The following is a 20,270-nucleotide window of genomic DNA, read 5'->3' on the forward strand; positions in this document are numbered from 1 at the left end:
CAGGAGGCAGAGGCAGGTGGATCTCTGTGAGTTCAAGGCCAGCCTGGTCTACATAGTGAGTTCTAGGACAGCTGGGGCTACAGGGAGACCCTGTCTCAAAAAGACCCCAAAAAAAAGTATAGTTTCTTTCTAAATTAAAATTTACCCAGAAAGGATCACAAAATCCTGAAACAGCAGAAAAAAAGATATTTATGGACTACCTCAAACCCACAGGAGAGATAAGTACCAATTTACACTGTTTATATCACACATTCTCTCTGATTCTCACTGACAAATGCATTGACTGTTACTTCAAAACAATTTTACAAATTAAAACTAAAAAAAAATCTTATAATGGTTGATGGCCTTTCAAAGGGCCACAACAACAGAGAAATACAGAATACGGTACTACAGTTTCAAATGATTAGCAGAGCACGGTGGTATGGACCTATAGTCCCAACTACTTGGGAGACTACAGAAAGGAACTGCTTCAGCCTAGATGTCCAAGGCTAGCCTGGACAACATAGCAAGATCTCCCATAGACATCTGGGAGGAGGCCATTAAGAAAAATGGTCTATAAAGGCTCTTTGGGAATTGAGGTAGGCTGACGACTTTTTTAAAAACTAGAAAAGCTAGAGAGAAACCCTGACATAACTTACCTCCTTTGGCTTTACAGACAGGAAACAGTACAGAAGCTAGCTATCTTACCCATCCTAAGCAGGTCCACTACCTCAAAGGTCTTTCTCTTTTAGTCCCAGCACTCGGGAGGCAGAGGCAGGTAGATCTCTGTGAGACTGAGCCAGCTAGCCGGCTGGGTCTAGATAGTGAGTTCCAGGCCAGCTGGGGCTGCAGGGAGACTCTGTCAAAAAAAAAAAAAAAAGTAAAGGAAAAAAAAAAAAGACCATGGGAATGTAGCTCAGTGGTAGAAGACTTGCCTAGGACATGAGACCCTGCAATTTACCAACATAGCAAACAAAGGAAAAACAAAAAGATTCATTGACGAACTGGTGACTACTAACTACTGCCAATCACAGTACCTTTGTACTCATCTTCCTCAATCAATCACTGCCCAGTGATGAATCCAGCAAACAAAACACTCAGCAAGTATCTCAATTACTATTTCCCTTGTCAATACAATGAACTTTCCATGTCTTACACAAATGTTGAATTTGTTTGAAAATATAACTATATATAGGTAAGATTGAAAAGGTGTTTCTATTACATTGGTTTTCAAGCACATCAAAAAGGTTGTAATTTTTTTTTAATGCCTTCTGAAAAAAAAATGTTATTCAATCTAATCAATATTTTTATAATTATTTTAAAATAAGGAACAGGAATTCCAAAACCAATTTTTTTTTCAGACAGGGTCCTTCTATAGCCTCACTATAGCGAGTCCAGGAACTCATTATGCAGATGAGACTGGTCTCCATCTCAAAGAGATCTGCCTGCTTCTGTCTCCCAAGGTACATACCACCATACCTGGCAAAATTTAAAAAATTTTTCCTTTAATATTCATTCATTCATTCATTTTTGAGGTAGAATTTTACTCATTCATCCATTCATTTATTTATTTTTGAGGCAGAGTTTCACTCTGTAGCCCTGGCTAGCCTGGTCTGGAACTCATAGCTGTTGCCTCTGCCTCCCATGTGCTAGGATTACAGGCATTAGCTACTCCACCTGGTTCAAAAATAAAATTTTTCAGAACTACCAAAACTCTTAAATAATCCTCCAAATCAGAGAAGCTTCTACTTTCAGAATCACCAAATCTCTCCTGGTGAACAACTGCCAGATCTGAAACCTACCCTGATCAAAAACCACTTCAGACAAGTCTCATTTATGCTTTCTCAGTTGTTGGTGAGGTAATCCAAAGAAAATACAGACTAATTTCCTTTTCTACCAAATATCTCATGCCATATCCTTCTGGTATCTCACAGCAAGCTATGGCTTACCTGAGAATTTTTAAACATTTCCAATCATTTGAATCAGAAGAATGATGTGTGGTATAGTCAGTGTAACTTTAAGAGAGCCAAACCTGCATTTTATATGTACCAAAATTAGAAGTGTTTGTATTGGTTCCTAAAGTCAGGGTTGGTTTGTTACCGAAGAGCCCGCCACTGGTTGTACCAAATGAAGGAGCACTAGTTGTGCTGGTTCCAAAGGTAGTGAGCTTGTTATTGCCAAACAGGGTCTAGAAAGAAAATACAAGAAAATCAAAATATAAACAAGCAGACAGAAGAGTGAATAAACTAGGCCAAATGCCAGGTATGGGATGCAAGAAAAGAAGCTACCCTTTTTTTTTTTTTTTTGGTTTTTTTTAGACAGGGTCTCCCTGTAGCCCCAGCTAGCCTCAAACTCACAGAGATCCACCTGCCTCTCCCTCCCAAGTGCTGAGACTAAAGGTGTGCACCACCACGCCCAGCAAGAGCTACAATTTTTATGAGAAGTTAGGAGACAGAAGAACACTAGCAATCATAAAGACAAAGAAATCTGAGCTTAAGATTATGAACAGAGTGCTCCTAACCCAGAAAAATTAACACCCCAATAAACAGGACTTCAGTGAATCAAAGAAAAATAAAGAAATCCAGTACTTCCATTGGCCAGGTATGATGGGAAGCTGAGACAGAAGGAAGACTTGCTGTCTTCAAAGAGGGGGAGGAGTGGTCAATAGGAAGTGTGTGAGAAGGAAGGGAAAGGGACAGGAAGGGAGGGGCAGGTGGGAATGTTTTTCTTGTATTACTGGGGACTGAACTCAAGGCCTTGTGGATGTTAAGCAAGCACTCTAACACTGAGCTAAGTCCTTAGCTTCTAATTGTTTTTCTTTTTGTTCCAGGCAGGGTCTTATATACAGTTTAGGTCAGCCTTGAACTCTCTATGTAGACCCAGCTGGCTTCAAACTTTCAATCTTTTTGCCTCAGCCATGCTTGGTCTGCCTTTTTTTTGGCGGCGGGGGTGGGGGTGTCGGGGTGTCGGTGTTGTTAATGGAGATCCTAAACAGGACTAAGCTCATGCCAGACCAGCATTCTACCCACATCCCAATTTGTCTATTTTCCTCAAATGGTACTATAAAATCTAGCATTGTTTTTGGGTTAAATACATGCCAAAACAGTAATTCTTTACTTAGATGACTTCCTTAACAAGGGAAACAACTGATTTATTTGTAGCAGTATGAGAACTGCAATCCTGGCAACTCAATCAACATCAAAAACATTAATTTCTGCCAGGCAAGGTGGTACACTCCTTTAATCCCAGCACTCGGAAGGCAGAAGCAGGCAGATCTCTGTGAGATCCAGGCCAGCTTGGTCTATATAGTGAGTTCCAGGCTAGCTAGGGCTACAGGGAGACACTGTCTCAAAAAGACCAAAAAGGGCAAAAACAAAACAAAATTTAATTTCCAAATACCATACTAGTTTATCATCACAGAAGGGAAAACTAAAGAGTTAAGAAATATCTGACTTGGTGCTTAGAGAAGTGGCTCAGCAGTTAAGAGCACTTACTCCTCTTCCAGAGGATCTGAGGTTGATTTCCAGTATCCATATGGCTAATCATAACTATCTATAACTATAGTTCCAGGGGATCTGAAGCCCTCTTCTGGTCTCCAGGGTCATCAGACAAGCACATGGTGCACTTACACACATGTAGACAAAACACTCATACACATAAAATTAGCTGAGCATGGCAGTACATATCTTTAATCTCAGCACATGGGGGCAGAGGCAGGTGGATCTTGAGTTTGAGACCAATCTGGTCTACACAGCAAGTTCCAGGTCACCTGAGGCTACAGGAGACTGTTGCAAAAAAAAAAAAAAAAAAAGTGGGACCAGTGCAATGGCTCAGTGGGTAAAGTCACCTTCCATCCAAGACTGACAACCTGGATTTGGTACCTGGAACCCATACATCATAAAGGGAGAACTGAATCCCCACCAAGTTGCTCTCTGACCTCCACATGGACACTGCAACACTTGCATGCAAGCACACACACAAAATGCACAGGCACAAAACATTCTCTTAAAAAGAGGAAAAGTGCTTGCTTCGGCAGCACATATACTAAAATTGGAACAATACAGAGAAGATTAGCATGGCCTCTGCACAAGGATGACACACAAATTTGTGAAGTGTTCCACATTTAAAAAAAAAAAAAGAGGAAAAAAAAAAACTAATAAAAAATAAACCTGTGCATTAACCAGTAATTTCATTTTACATTAATAGCTTTTATTTGATCTTAATATCAAATAATTTACTCAAGAAAAATACTTGGAAAACATAGTATCTTTCATATAAATTCTTTTAACAGAATTAAACACTTCACATTACAGTCAGCTGTCAACACCTACCGAACCAACTGTACCGAATCCAGTATTGGGCTGCCCAAAAAGACCCGTTCCTGTTCCAAACGCTGTTCCGGTGCTGGTGTTTGTAGCTGTCCCAAAAAGACCTCCAGGCTGTGAGGCTTGGGTTACTCCAAATAGGCCCTGCAAAGAGTAATTTAGATTTAAAGATATCCTGTAATATTTTTCTTTAAAAGTCTTGGTTTAATAAAAAATAGTTACTGTTGTTTTTAAAACCATGTGTGACAAGCACAATATTAAATACTTGAAACATTTCTTTGCAACTCCTCTTTGAAAGGAATAAAGTATCCACATAAAACTCAAAACTGTTTAAAAAAAAAAAACCTTTAGAGGGCCAGGCATGATTTAATCCCAGCACTCAGGAGGCAGAGGTAGGCGAATCTCTGTGCCTGGTCTACAGAGTGAGTTCCAGACCAGCTGGGGCTACAGGGAGACCAAAAAAGATTCCACCCCCACCCCACCCCCCGCAAAAAAAAAGACCAAAGCCCCACAAAACTACTTTTAAAGAGTTAGGGAAGAAGAGATGGCTCAGTGGTTAAGAGCACTGGTGGTCCTGCAGTGGACCAGGGTTCCAGTGTTCAGTTCCCAGCCTCCTACATGGCAGCTAACAGCTGTCTGTAACTAGAGTTCCAGGGGATCCAACACCCCTTTCTGGCCTCTTCAGGCACTTATGTGCATGTGGTACACTTACTGGAAGGCAAAACAATCATACCCACATGAAAAATATCTTCCATAGTACACAACCACAAATTCATCCCTATACCTATGCCCTATTTATCCAGAATGACGAGCTTCAAAGGTGGTAGACACCTACTAAGACTTTAAATGAACTCTGGCACAAAGATGTCAAGTTTGCATTAATAAAGCTAAAACAGTATGACAAATTCTTTTCAAAGAGTTAGGCCAAGGGGCTAGAGTGATGGCTCAGCTGTTAAGAGCACTGGCTGCTCTTACAGAGGACCAGGGTTTGAGTCTCAGCACCCACATGGTGGCTAACAACCATCCTTAACTCCATTTCCAGGATAATGGATACTCTTTTTTGGCCTCCCCATGCAATGCATGGCATGGGTGTACTTACATGCAGGCAAGAGACTCATACATATAAAATGAAAATAATAAAATACATTTTTAAAAAATTTTATCTATTTACTTTTTAAATTTTATGTGTATAAGTGTATTGCCTGCATGTAGGTAAGTGCACCCATGTCATGCAATGCCCACAGAGGTCAGAAGAGGCTGTCCGATCCCCTGGGACTGGAGTTACAGACAGCTGTACTCACTATGTAGAGCAGGCCAGCCTGGACACTCAAGAGATCTGCCTGCCTCTGTCTGGGATTAAAGGCGTGCACCACCACTTTCAGCCTGGCCCCAGCTTTTGATTGTTCTATTTCTCTACAAATAAACTGGAGAATGGACTTGTACTTTCTGTACAGAAATATCAATTATCAATCTAATACAGCATTGAGTCTTGGTCTTTATGACTTTACAAGAATAAACTGGGAAAAAAATTGGAATGTAGTAAGTATTTTCTTCATAACACTACACTACACAATGTCACAAAGCAAGTCAAGAAAACAAACTACAGCCCACTAAGCAAGCTCTTAGTGATGAGAATACTGCTCAGAAAGGAATAAATACCCTGCTCAATAAATTCAATGAGTGGAGAGTTCAGGCACAGATGAAACCTAGGTCTTCATTGTTCCAAGATTTTGCTTTCTTCCCCAGACTAAACACTTTCCACTGGAAAGAGCTGCTGTGGAGGTAGAGCGGAACATGACCATCAAAGCATGGCAGCTTTAGAGTAAGATCTGGCATCAGCTGAGGGCCTGTCTCCTCACCATAGTGTTGGTGCTCGGCTGTCCAAGAGTGCTGGTGTTACCAAAGGAAAAGCCACTGTTCGGAGTGGTTGTGGCCTGGCCAAATGGTTTGCTGAAGAGGCTGGTAGTCTGCTGATTCTGTTGGCCAAAGAGACCACCTGGATTTGTTCCAAATCCAGCTGTACCTTTCAGGAAAAGGATAAAAAGGAAACATGAGTGAACAAAAAAATAAAACCCACAAAAAAGAAGTTTCACATAGCCCAATAATTCAGCAATGGTATGAAGCTGTCCGTGGATATCTCAATTACCCTACTTTTGATCCGCACTCACTAATCCTTTCATTTTCTTTCCTTCAACCAGTTTAGCATTAGGTTAAAACCTCAATTTTCACAGTAACACTGGAATTCTGAGAGCCCTGGCAGGACTAAATTATCTTCCCTTGTGAGAAATGTACTTTTCTCCTTCCTTTTGAAAAGTATTTTATTTCTTATTTTTATTTTATGTGTATGAGCGTGTTGACTGCATGTATGTAAGTGCACCTGTGTCGTACAATGCCTGTGGCGGTCAGAAGAGGGGATCGAATCCCCTGGAACTGGAGTTACATATGATTGTTAGCCACCTTGTGGATGCTGGGAACAGAACCTGGGTCCTCTGAAAGAGAAATTAGTGCTCTTATCCACTGAGCTATGTTTCCAGCCCCCTTTCTTCTATTTTAGACGGGAATATATACAAAACCTTAAATTTACCCTGAACAGAATTATTCTTGAGAATGAGATTTTTTTCTTTATATCACTTCATATCAATATATCAAGTATAGTGTCTGATATACAATAGTTAATAAATACATTCTACATTAAACTGGAGATTACTAAGATTGAAAAGAAGATTAAAGATCACTTAAACACATATTTCTGCATCCATTTCTCTATAAGCTTATAAAAAAATTAATTTGGGGGTTTTTTGGTTGTTTTTGTTTTTTTATCTTTTTTGAGACAGGGTCTCCCTATAGCTCCTGCTGGCCTGGAGTTTACCATGTAGACTAGGCTGGTTTTGAACTCACAGAAATCTACCTGCCTCTGCCTCCTGAGTGCTGGGATTAAAGGCCCGCACCACCATGCAAGTTTTGTCTTTACAGAGTCAAACTCATGGCTGAGGGATGGATACAGGAAAGAAGACCTTTGGTTACATACTTTTTTGTACATGATAAGTTTTTCGTTTCTTTTTCCTTTATGACAGGGTCTCACATTGTCCAGGCTAGCCTAAACTGGGCTATGTAGCTAAGGATAATTTTGAATTCCTGATCCTCACACTTCCCAGGTGCTATAATTACAAGCATGCACTACCCTACCCGACTATACTGAAAGATTTACCTCATAACTTCTGTAAAGGTTGTATTTTTATCAAATAACTTAGTCATCACCCTAAACTCTTTCACATCATATACTGGAAACAATTATACAATTAATCAGACCTCACAATCTGATTGATTGATACTCTACTACTGGGAATAGAAATGAGAGCCTGCATTTTCCTTAAGCTTCATCTCTATCCCAGCCCTGTTAAAAACCATCCTGTCCAATATATCATCATCTGTCATACTTTAAAGTATAACCATTTATGAATTAATTTTTTCACCATCTTAAAATCTACTCTCAACACAGGTATCTTCAGAATGATCTTTTATTCATCATCATGAAATGTCTTTCAAAACTTTTAAATGGTTCCCCCAAACAAATAAAAAGTTGTATCTTTACTGGGTGAACTGGCATATGCCTGCAATCCTAGCACTCAGGAGGTAAGAGGAAGGAGGCCAGGCATGGTGGCGCACACCTTTGATCCCAGCACTTGGCAGGCAGAGACAGGTGGATCTTTTTGAGTCTGAGGCCAGCCTGGTCTACATAGTGAGTTCCAGGACAACTGGAGCTACAAGGAGACCCTGTCTCAAAAAGACAAAAAAACAGGCTGGGCGTGGTGGCACATACCTTTAATACCAGCACCCAGGAGGCAGACACAGGTGGATCTCTGTGAGTTCAAGGCCAGCCTGGTCTACATAGTGAGTTCCAGGACAGCTGGGGCTACAGGGAGACCCTGTCTCAAAAAGACCAAAAAAAAAGACTCATGCTTCTGAAGCCAGACCTGGTAGCCCAGGCCTTTAATCTCAGCACTCAGGGAGCAGAGGCAAGTAGATCTCTGTGAGTTTGAAGCCAGCCTGGTCTACAAAGTGAGTTGTAGGTCACCAGGGTTACATAGTGATAGCCTGCCTCAAAACAGAGAAAGAACATAGTTTTAGTTACCAGAAATATATACAACTTGCTCTTTTACCTTCTTTGAGTAGGTTATTGCTCAATTATCACCTTCTGAAACTAAAGTCCCACAGGTATCTTTGCTTAAAGATTTGTCTCTCCCCAATGGAAGTATCCCTGAATTATTTTTCCCCACTGCACCTATCACAAAATCACAATCATGGTCTACTTTTTCTCATCTGGGTTTAATACAGTATAATAAAGTGCTTACTAGTTCCAAAGGCAGTTTTGTTCTGACCATATGAAAAAGCTGAATTTGTTGTGGAGGAGCTGAAGAGTCCAGTGGCACTGGAAGTGGCTGGGGAAGACCCAAACAAGCCAGTTGTGGTACCTGCTCCCACTTGGTTCTGCGGGCCTTTTCGATTGGCCTGATAATCCTCTAAACGAAGTTCCTGAAAGTAGAAAAAACATATTTCCAAAATTAATACATAGCCCAAAAAATTTTTAGGAGACCTGCACAAGTTGCTACAGTGAGTAGAATGGCCAATACTCTGTGTAATAGCACCAAAAAAATGTTGTTAAATTACAGAATACAAAGTAAGAGTTCATCCATATAAAAATCAAAAACCAGCAAACATTAGCAGTCAAGATAAAGGCTAACATTTTAAGGAGAGAAGTGTCATGGGGTGAAGAACAAGAGGGACATCTGGAATGCTAGCTATACTTTTTTTGCTTTTTCCTATGCTGTTTCTTAATCTGTACCCATTTCACTTACTGAAAAGGTGTTATGTCATACACCTATCTACAAATTTACTAAAAACACATGTGTGTACTAACACACCAATATTGCCAGTGCAATAAAAACAACCATTCAGAATCAAATACTAGACACCTATCTATACACAGGAGTTGAATACTACACCAGGATAAAATAAAAGCACCTTGACTAATGTTGGGCTTTTACAAGGACCCAATGCAAACCATTTAATCCTAAAAAGAAAAGCATTTTGAAAAGCTGCTTTTAAATATAATCAAAACATTAGGTTGATTTTTTTTGCATTATATTTTACTGACCTCTAATGACTTGCTTTCATATTCTTTCATAGCAGTAATGCACTGGTGCTTGGTACTGATGTTAGTGCTAACTCCAGCTTTCACCATAGTATCTGTACCGGTTGGAGGCTGCAAAGGAAGACAAAGGCACATTTCTAAGTTTAAGCTTTATATTTCTACTCAGACACAATTTTTCAAGCACTAAACTCTAAAACCATTTCCCATCTCTTTTACAACAAGATGGGGCTAAAGACTGGAGCTATAGCTCAGTGGAAAAGTGCTTGCCAAGTATTTGCATAGGTATAAGTTAAATTCCCCCTCCCCTTAAACAAACAGTACTTACATACACAGGGCATGGTAATCCACACCTATAATCCCAGCACTCAAGAGGCAGAGGCAGGAGAACATTATGAGTTCCTAAGCAGCTTGAGCTACAATGAAACCTTGTCCTAAAAAAACAAAATTTTTGCTGGGCATGGTGGTGGAAGCCTGTAGTCCCAGTACTTGGGAGGCAGAGACAGGCGGATCTCTGTGAGTTGATATATCACAGTGAAAGATTTATCGTCCTCTTTTTTTTTTTTTTTTTTTTTTTTTTTTTAAAAAAAAAAAAAAAAAAAAAAAAATTAACCCTAAAAGATGGAGCTAGGCACACAACCTGTATCCCCAGTATTTTGAGGTTTAAGCAGTACTTAAGCTGAGGAATTCAGGACCAACCTGGGCAACATAGTAAGACTCTCATCTCAATATAAGCAAAATTAAAACCAAAACATTTAAGGCTGGGTATGGTGGCACACGCTTTTAGTCCTAGCACTCAGGAGGCAGAAGCCAGTAGATCTGAGTTCCAGGCCAGCCTGGCTGGACCTACAAGGAGAACCCTTTCTCAAAAAGACCAAAAAAAAAAAAAAAAAAAAAAAAAGAGGAAGGGTGTGTGATTAAAATATATGGCAGTACTTCTGATCTCTCCTTACATGAAGATTACATGAATACATGGAAGATTACATGAATAAATCAATCTTGGTAACAAAGTTAGCACAAACCTAGACATTAATTCCATAACTCAAGTTATCCAATTCTATGGCCAAATATAGATTGGCAATACAAGGAGACACAGGGTTTATCCAATTCACTTCTATATTTAAAAGTCTTGGGACTGGTCAGATGGCTTGGCGGTTAAGAGCACTAACTGCTCTTGCAGAGGACCTGGGTTCGATTCCCAGCACCCACATGGCAGCTACAAACTGTCCTTAACTCCAGTTCCAGGGGAAATCAAAGCCCTCTTCTTACCTCCGCGGCATTGCACGACATGGGTGTACTCACATACATGCAGGCAATACACTCATACACATAAAATAAAAAAAAATAAAAAAGTCTTCTGGGGCCAGGCATGGTGGTGCACACCTTTAGTCCCAACACTTGAGAGGCAGAGGTAGGCGGATCTCTGTGAGTTCAAGGCCAGCCTGGTGTACATAGTGAGTTCCAGATCAGCTGGAGCTACAGGGAGACCGTCTCAAAAAGACCAAAAAAGAAAAAGCCTTCTCTAAGTAGTAGTATTTATTCTTCCGAGACTATCTATTTTTGTTTCTTTATATTTATTGGTTTTTGTTTTTTGAGGTTTTTTTTTTTTTTTTTTGAAATAGGGTCTTACCATTGTAGCCTTGGCTCCTGGTCCTGGAACCCACTAAGTAGACCAGGATGGCCTTGAACTCACAGATATCCACTTTTCCTCTGCCTCCCAAGTACTGGGATTAAAGGTATGCCACGCCATCCCTGGCTTTTTAAAAACAGGGTCTCTCTGTAGCTCCAGCTAGCCTGGAACTCACTATGTAGACCAGGCTGGCCTTGAACTTACAGAGATCCACCTGCCTCTACCTCCTGACTGCTGGGATTAAAGGCGGGTACCACCACATCTGGCTCCATTTAACTTCTAAAAGAAGCCTTACTTTCAGATGTTTATTCCTATTTATGCCTATGGTTTGTTCCTTATTTTTTATTTCTATAAACAATGGCTGACTATTCCAATTGTACTTTAGAGCACATTCCTGTAATTCTAGTACTGAGAAAGCTAACCAAAGATGGAGGATCACAGTGAGCTCAAGGTCAGCTTGGGCTATAAAATATGATGCCAGCCTAGGGTAGAGAGGAAGACCTTTTTCTCCGAACAAAACACAAAATTATTCTACTTTATATGCAATAACATAATCAACTCTGTAAGTACGATTTTGATTTGGGTGAGCATAATTTTAATATACAGCATAATCTATATGAATGCTTCATGCTGGAGATACAGCTTAGTGGTAAAATGCTCAATAGCAAAGCTGTGGTTAGTCCCTGGTTCAGCAACAACACACATACCAAAAAAAGGAAGTAAATTTATGTTTCACAATCTTTTCTGTGAACTGTAAGACTAACAATTTTACTATATTTTATTATTTCATGTGTGTATGTTGTCAGTCCCAGAATGGGGATCAGAAGACAACTTGGGGCATTCTCTCCTCCACTATGTAGACTGCTGGGAATAAACTCAGGTCACCAGGCTTGGCAGGAAGCCATCTTACCGGTTCTATACAACTATTTTCAATACTTTTTACAATTTTTGTTGGAGATAGGGTTTCACTATGAAGTAGCCCTAGATGGCCTGAATTTTCTATATAGATCAGGATAGCCTTGACTTCAAAGATCTGCCTGCCTCTGCCTCTGCTTCGCCAGTGCTGAGATTAAAACTGTGTACCAGCTGGGCATGGTATCACATGCCTTTAGTCGCAGCACAGAAGTAGGCAGAGTTCTGTGAGTTCAAGGCCAGCCTGGTCTACATAGTGGGTTCTGTACGTCTTATATATGTACATCTTATATAATACATCTTATAATATGTATAACTGGAAATAGAAGCAATTTTCATTATGAAAAAATACAAAAATGGGAAACACACATATTCTGGGAGAAAATACATACATTAAATTTAATGGTAGTCCCGGTAGGTGCTGTTGTAAAACTACTTGGCCCAAAGAGGGAGCCAGATGTGCTACCAAAAGGATTAGAGGTGGTATTTGTAGTTCCGAAGAGTCCTCCACTGCTGGTACTGGTTCCAAAATCTGTAAGTTTTAAAGTGAGAATTAACAGCAAAGAACTTAAGAATCCTAGCATACTTTCAGAGTAGACTAAGGCACAGCCTGAGCAATACATTTAAGCAAATATTTCATACCAACAAACATTCCTCCAGGCTCTCAAGTGAAACAAATCAAAAGTAGCTAAATGTTCATGGAGTTTTTTTTTTTTGGTCTTTTCGAGACAGGGTCTCTCTGTAGCCCCAGCTGCCCTGGAACTCACTATGTAGACCAGGGTGGCCTTGAACTCACAGAGATCCGCCTGCGGGATAAAAGTCGTGCGCCACCATGCCCATCCATGAAGTTCTTCTTAAATATTATAAAACAAAGTAAAAAACAAACACTACTTTCACTGTAAATTGTCTCATTTCTCTTTTTCGTACTAAGTTAGCATGGAGGTGGAATGAAACTTTCTGAAAATACCTTGTCACAACAGACTTTAACAGGGGTCATATGTTATTTAGAATACATACACCCATATATCACCAAAATATTCTGAACATAAGTGATCCCAGTGGAGCAACCAAACATAGGTAGATTAATGCAAAATATGACACATACACCCAATTAGAATTAGTAGGCATCATTAGCCATTTTCTAGAAACTAATACAAAAGTAAAGTGTGGTAGCTTCCACCTGTAATCCCAACACTAGAAACACTAGAAAGGTTAAGTCATAAGTCAGGAGGTCTGTTTCAAGTTCAAGGCTAGCCTGAATTATGTAATGTGTTACAGGTCAACCTGGGCCACAGGAAAAGTTTGGCACAAAAAAAAAAAAAAAAAAGGATAGCTGGGTGGGATAGTACACGCCTTCACCTTTGATCCCAACACTTGGGAGGCACTGTGAATAGAAGCAAGCCTGGTCTACTTAGTGCATCTATTATAAACACTAATGTTTCTCAAGTCTCTGTCCTTTAAAAAATATAAGTACTACCCCCTTTTCCAGCCTACTAAACTTTTAAATATACTTTCAATTTCTTATATTCCTTGGGTTTTGCTATTTGATGAGAAAGGAGAAGAGTAAACATAGAGAAGACAGAATACAGTCAACAACCAAATCAAAACTCTCAGAAGTACAAGTCCAATAAGTGGCATCCTACTTACTCCCAAAGCCACTTGGTTTATTTTGTGCAAAGGCATTGTTCTGGGATGAGAAAAGACTGGTCCCGGTGCTTGCAGTTCCAAACAAGCTATTTGATGTTCCAGTTGATGTGCCAAACCCGAAGCCAGTGCTGGTGGAAGTAGCTGGCTGGCTAAACGAATTGTTACCAAATAATCCTCCTGAAGAGATGGGGGAGAATGTTATACAGACAGATCATGGACACTAAGTCAAGTCATATGTCACCTACATATTAACTAGCTATATTCCAAACAAAGCCCCATACCTGGTTTAGTTTGTGTATTTCCAAATAAGCCTCCAGTATTGTTGCTAGAACCAAAAGCAGATGTTCCAAATGCTCCTCCACTAGTGGTACCAAAGCCAGTATCTAAAAAAAGCGAAGTCCAAGGTAAATTAGAATTTGGAATAAAATTTAAATCAAATGAAAAGGTTTTAACTTTTTTTTTGAACTTTATGAGACAGGGTCTCCCTGTAGCCCCAGCTGGCCTCAAACTCACTATGTAGACCAGGCTGCCCTTGATCTCAGAGATCCACCTGCTTCTGCCTCCCCGAGTGCTCAGACTAAAGGTATGTGCCACCAAGCCCAGCCTGATTTTAGCATTTCTTAACACTCTGCATTTAAATAGGACCACTAATATAACTTGAAAACTTTCTCAAATTTTTATCAGAATTCTTATGAGATAAAAATTAAGCCACATATATCCTGTTATCACCACAAGGAATGTGGAAACTTTTTAATTTTGTTTTTTTTTTTTTACGTGTATGAGTGTTATGCCTACACATGTGTAAGTGCACCTGTGTTGTGCAGTACCCATGGAGGATGAAGAGTATTGGAAACCCCTGATATTGGAGTTATAGACAGTTGCTAGCCACCATGTGGGTTCTGGGATTTGAACACAGGTCTTCTGCAAGAGCAGCCAGTGCTCTTAACTTCTGAGCCATGTTTCCAGCCCAGGAATGTGGAAACTTTAAGTCAAAAGGTGTGCCTTTCCATGCCTAAGGGTGCAGGCCTACACCTAAGGGTGTAGAGCACTTGTCCAGCATGTATGAGGCCTTGAGTTTGATCTCCAGATCAGAAAAAATAAAAGGGGTGGGAGAATGCATGATTTTTAAAAACTTTTTTGTGGAAGCTTCCCATGGTCCCAGCTACCTCCACCTAACTCTGGAGATTGAGGTAGGCCCAGTCTGGGCTACAAGAGATTCTGTTTCAAACGAGAAAAGTGAATAAAGGTACCTACTGGCAACTAGTGTCAGACAATACTGGGTGATTAAAATTAGTAGATGCTCAATGATTGTGACTTTGACATTTTAAAATTTGTTTCTGCTGGGTGTGGTGACAAATGTCTAAAATCCTACGCTTAGAAGACTGAGGCAGGAAGGCTGCTCCAAGGTCAAAGCCTGCCAGAACAACACAGCAAGAATTTGTTCCAAAACCTTAACCTTTTAAGGGGTCGAGAGGAAGCAGCTAAGGACTAGGGAGATAGCTAAGTCAATAAACGGCTGTCTGGCAAGCTCAAAGACTTCGTCTAGGCTTCCACAGGCACCCACACATGCACACACATACAAATTAGTTTTTTAAAAAAACTGTATGAGTGTTTTCCCTGCATGTATTTAAGTGTACCACATTTGTACAGTGCCTAAAAAGGCCAAAAGAGGTCTTTGACTCACCTAGATCGGGAGTTAGGAACAACTGTTATCTGATATGTATGTGCTGAGGACCAAATCCTAGTCCTCTGCAAGAGCAGCAAGTGCTCTTAACTGCTGAGACATCTCTCCAGCCCCTAAATTTTTTTTATTTTTAGATTTATTTTATTTTTAATTTTGTGTGTGTTTTTGTACATGCTTATGGTATACACAGATGCCAGAGGCACTGGATCTCCCAGAGTTACAGCAGTTGTGGGTGCTAGGAATTGAACCTAGGTCCTTTGGATGCAGCAAGCGTTTTTAACTGCTGAGCCATCTTTCCAGAACCCCAAAACAAACACACACACAAAAAAAACTAAAAAAACAAACAAACAAAAAAAAAAAAGTAAAAAAGCAGTAAAATTTCTGATCTGAAAATTAGTAAATTATACTTTCCTTGGGGCTGGAGAGATGGCTCAGCAGTTAAGAACACTAACTGTTCTTACAGAAGATCTGGGTTCGAATCCCAGCACCCCACATGGCAGCTAACAACTGTCTATAACTCCAGTTCCAGGGGATCTGACAGTCTCTTTTGTCCTCCAAGGGCATCGCACAACATAGGTACACTTACCTACATGCAGGCAATACACGCATACACATAACAAAAATAAATAAAATTAGCTGGCTATGGTGGCGCATGCCTTTAATCCCAGCACTCCAGAGGCAGAGGCAGGTGGATCTCTGTGAGTTCAAGGCTAGCCTGGTCTACATAGTGAATTCTGGGCCAGCTGGGGCTATAGGGAGACCCTGTCTCAAAAAAATAATAAATAAAAATTTAAAAAACAAGAAAATGGGGCTGGAAAGATGGCTCAGAGGTTAAGAGCACTGACTGCTCTTGCAGAGGGCCCGGGTTCGATTCCCAGCACCCACATGGTGGCTACAAACTGTCCTTAACTCCAGTTCCAGGGCAATCTGAAGCCCTCTTCTGACCTCCGCGATATTGCATGATACAGGTGCAGTCACATACATGCAGGCAATACACTCATACACATAAAATAAAAACAATAAAAAAAAAAAAACAAGAAAATTAGTAATTATAATTTTCTGATACAAGAACTAAATAATGTAAATATTTTAAGTATTTTCTAACAATGATTCATCAAAACTCAAAACTCTTAAAATGTCTTATTATTTTTATTTTATATGTATGAGTGTATTGCCTGCATGTGAGTGAGTGAACCCATGTCGTGCAATGCCGTGAGGGCTCTGGATTCCAATGGAACTGGAGTTAAGGACAATTCGTAGCCACCATATGGGTGCTGGAAACTGAAGCTGGGTCCTCTACAAGAGCAGTCAGTGCTCTTAACCACTGAGCCATCTCTCCAGCCCTCAGATAAAATATTTTAAAAAAAAATTTTTTTAAGCATGCTGGGGGGGGGGGGGCTGGAGAGATAGCGTAGCGGTTAAGAACACTATTCTTGCAAAAGACCCGGTTCGAATCCCAGCACCCACATGGCAGCTAACAACTGTCTGTAACTCCAGTTCCAGGGGATCTGACAGCTTCTTCTGTCCTCCAAGGACACTGTATGACACAGGTGGACTCACATACAGGCAATACACACACACATAAAATAAATATTTTTTAAAAAAGCATGTTGCAGGGCTGGAGAGATGGCTCAGTGATTAAGAACACGGGCTGTTCTTGGAGAAGACCCGGGTTCAAATCCCAGCAGCCACATGGCAGCTAACAACTGTCCGTAATTCCAGTTCCAGGGGAATCTGAAGCCCTCCTCTGACCTCTGCAGCACTGTATGATACAGGTGCACTTACCTACATGCAGGCAATACACGCATACACATAAAATAAAAATAATAAATGAAATAATTAATTAAAAAAAAAAATATGCTGGGCGTGGTGATACATGCCTTTAATCCCAGCACCAGGGAGGCAAGAGGAGGCAGGCAGATCTCTGTGAGTTGGAGGCCAGCCTGGTCTACATAGGGTGAGTTTCAGGTCAGCTGGGGCTACAGGGAGACCCTGTCCCAAAAAGACCCAAAAAAGAAAGAAAAATATGAACAAGCAGAAATCAGGTAACTTAATTTCTCCTCTTTTATCTTTTTTCGAAACTTACTTTGTCCAAATGTCGAGGTTGTGCCGAAGCCACCTGTACCACCCCCAAATGGGGTTCCAAATGACTTGTTAAACATCTTCAAAATGAGGCTTTGCTCCAGAAAGCTGTAAAGAAGAAAATATTCTTTTTCAGAAACCACAGAAAATAATTTAATTGCTTCAAGAAATCTATCAATGGAGAGTGGAAAAAGCATTGACTGTTCTTACAGAAGACATGGGTTCAGTTCCCAGCACCCATAAGGCGGCTAACAATTGTTCCTAACTCCAGTTCCAAAGGATCCGACACCCTCTTCTGTCCTCCATGGGCACTGCACAACAGAGGTGCACCTACATATAAGCAGGCAATACACTCATACACACAAAATAAATTAATTTTAAAAATTAAAGAAATCTACCAATCTAAAAATATTAGTTAGGCCTCATTCTACAACTATTAGGTAGGCCTCTACAAACGACAACATACTCCAACTCAGTATCACCAATGTATGATAAACGTTAAAATATTCTTTAATATTTACTATTCCTAATGGTTAGTACTGAGATTAAATTTCTGATCCTACCAACAACTATCACCTCTAAAATACTGAATTTCTGGGTAACTTTAAAATTTTAAATTTTATTTAGTTATTTATTTTTGAAATAGGGTTCCCTGTAGCCCTAGCTGGCTTGGAACTAGCTTTGTAGACCCGGATTCTATGGATCTCACAGATACGCCTTCCTCTGCCTCCCAACCTTTTAATTAAAAAAAAGACTGTTCTATTACTTTACTTATTGTGTGTAGTGTGCATGTGAGTGCATGACACAACACAGCACATGTGGGGAAGTCAGAGAAAAACTTACAGGAGTAGGTTCTCCCCTTCCACCATGCAAGTCCTCAGAATCAAACTGATTTCATCAGGCTTGCCAACAAGTAAGTACCTTTTAAGCACTAAGCCATATTACTGGCCCAATTTAAAAAAACATTTTTTGGGGGGGTCTTTTTGAGACAGGGTCTCCCTGTAGTCCCAGCTGTCCTGGAACTCACTATGTAGACCAGGCTGGCCTTGAATTCACAGAGATTCACCTGCCTCTGCCTCCCATGTGCTGGGACTACAGGCGTGCGCTGCCACGCCCGGCTAATTTTTTTAGATAGGGTTTCACTATGTAGCCATAAATGGCCTGGAACTCGTATATAGAGATCAGGATGGCCTCAAACTAAAATGAAATCCACCCACCTCTGCCTCCCAAGGCTGTGTTTCAAGGGATCTGCCACCATGCATAGCTCAACTTATTATTTTCTTAATTAATTTTTTTTTTGTTGTTTTTTTTCTCCTCCCTGTAGCCTCAGCTAGCTTGGGAACTCACTATGTAGACCAGGCTGGCCTCCTGCCTCTGCTTCCCTAGGGCTGGGACCACAAGCATGTGCCACCAGGCCCGGCTTCTTTTAAATTTAATTTTAGACATGTGTTCATTATTTTTATTTATATGAATGTATCTATATGAGTTTATGTGCACCACCCGTGTGAAGATGCTTGTGGAGACCAGAGAGTATCAGATCCCCTGGAACTCCAGTGATACCCAATTGTGAGCCACCTGATGTGGATGCTAGGAACTCAATTCAGATTTTCTCCAAGAGCAGTTAAGTGCTTTTAATCACTGAGCAACCTCTCCCACCCTCATCTTTTAAACTTTTGGGCTAGCCTTTCTTTTAATAAAGATTTCAAGGGCTGGATAACACTTCAGCTGGCAGACTCCTTGTCTAATATACACAAAGCTTTCAGCTGATCCCCAACACTGGGCACGGAAGCACACAGCCTTAACCCCAGCACTTGGGAGGTGGAGAAAGAAGAATCAGAAGCTCAAGGTCATCCTCAGCTACATAGGGAGTTTGAAGATAGCACAGGCTACACGAGCCCCAGTCCCAAAAACAAAAATAAACAAAAAGCAAGATTTCAAATCTATGAGGACAGATTTTGATAAAATCCACCTAGATTACATATCCTATTCACCAAAAATATATTCTGCTATCCCATCCCATCCCATGTCAGGTAACTCACAACCACCTCCAGCTTCAAGGGATCCAATGCCCTTTCTGGCCTCTGATGGTACTGTGCACACATAATTTTAAAATAATTACAATTCTCCCCCTATTAAACCTTGTAATAACAAATGTTTGCCAAGTTGTGAATGTTCCTCCTCCCACATCTAAATCCCAGAAACTCTGGTGCCCGGATCATCTGAGATTACTTAAGATTATTCACTATGGTCTCCTACTTTCCTGTCTTTGACTTCTGAGAACTACACTTCATATAGAATATTTTCCCTCCAGCATCCAAAATATGCTCTAGACACTAAATGAAATAGACCACAGTGTTCTAACAACTACAAAAGGAAGTTTGGGGTTTTTTTCCCTCTCCTTTGAATGTCAACAAGTTAACATACTTTATTCAAGTACAAGAGCTAAGCTGGGCATGACTGCAAACATGCCTATAACCAATCCCAAAACTCAGTAGGTGGAAGCAAGAGAACTAAAACTTTCAAGTTACCCTGGGGGACTGGAGAGATGGCTCAGCAGTCAAGAGCACTGGCTACTCTTGCAGAGGACCTGGGTTCAGTTCCCAGTAGAATCATATGCTATACAATCAACCATAACTCTAGCTCCGGGGGAATCTGAGACCTTCTGTCTTCTGTGGCCACTGCACAACACAGGTTACTTACATATATGTAGCATAACACTCATACACATTAAAAAAAAAAAAAAAAGGATTAAATAATTTTAATCCAGAGATAGTATATATGGTGATACAGGCCTGTAATCTCAGCTACTCAGGAGACGGAGGAGGGTGGCAAGTTCAAGATCAGAGGGGGCAACCTAAGGGG

The 20,270-nt window shown here is 40.5% G+C and overlaps 1 protein-coding gene and 1 non-coding gene across 5 annotated transcripts in view; one reads left to right on the forward strand and one right to left on the reverse strand.

Moving 5' to 3' along the window:
• Nup98 (nucleoporin 98) overlaps positions 1 to 20,270 on the reverse strand; it is a 108,762-nt gene that overhangs the window by 73,273 nt on the left and 15,219 nt on the right. For 2 of the 4 annotated variants that reach the window (XM_008854096.3, XM_029556602.1), the window contains exons 2-10: positions 17,413 to 17,516; positions 13,924 to 14,025; positions 13,643 to 13,819; positions 12,388 to 12,527; positions 9,460 to 9,567; positions 8,657 to 8,837; positions 6,164 to 6,327; positions 4,311 to 4,448; positions 2,029 to 2,167 (exon numbers count right to left, since the gene is read on the reverse strand). In XM_008854096.3, coding sequence (XP_008852318.1) covers positions 2,029 to 2,167; positions 4,311 to 4,448; positions 6,164 to 6,327; positions 8,657 to 8,837; positions 9,460 to 9,567; positions 12,388 to 12,527; positions 13,643 to 13,819; positions 13,924 to 14,025; positions 17,413 to 17,488 — 1,225 coding nt within the window. In that variant the 5' untranslated portion in view covers positions 17,489 to 17,516. The remainder of the gene's footprint in view (positions 1 to 2,028; positions 2,168 to 4,310; positions 4,449 to 6,163; positions 6,328 to 8,656; positions 8,838 to 9,459; positions 9,568 to 12,387; positions 12,528 to 13,642; positions 13,820 to 13,923; positions 14,026 to 17,412; positions 17,517 to 20,270) is intronic. The other 2 variants (XM_029556603.1, XM_017803453.2) reach the window with 1 other exon arrangement.
• On the forward strand, positions 4,000 to 4,106 carry LOC115067801. The gene has a single exon (XR_003847164.1). It is a non-coding gene; the product is annotated as a U6 spliceosomal RNA (small nuclear RNA).

The sequence above is a fragment of the Nannospalax galili genome, unplaced genomic scaffold, assembly GCF_000622305.1.
Source record: "Nannospalax galili isolate Female #2095 unplaced genomic scaffold, S.galili_v1.0 scaffold1387, whole genome shotgun sequence".
NCBI lineage: Eukaryota > Metazoa > Chordata > Mammalia > Rodentia > Spalacidae > Nannospalax > Nannospalax galili.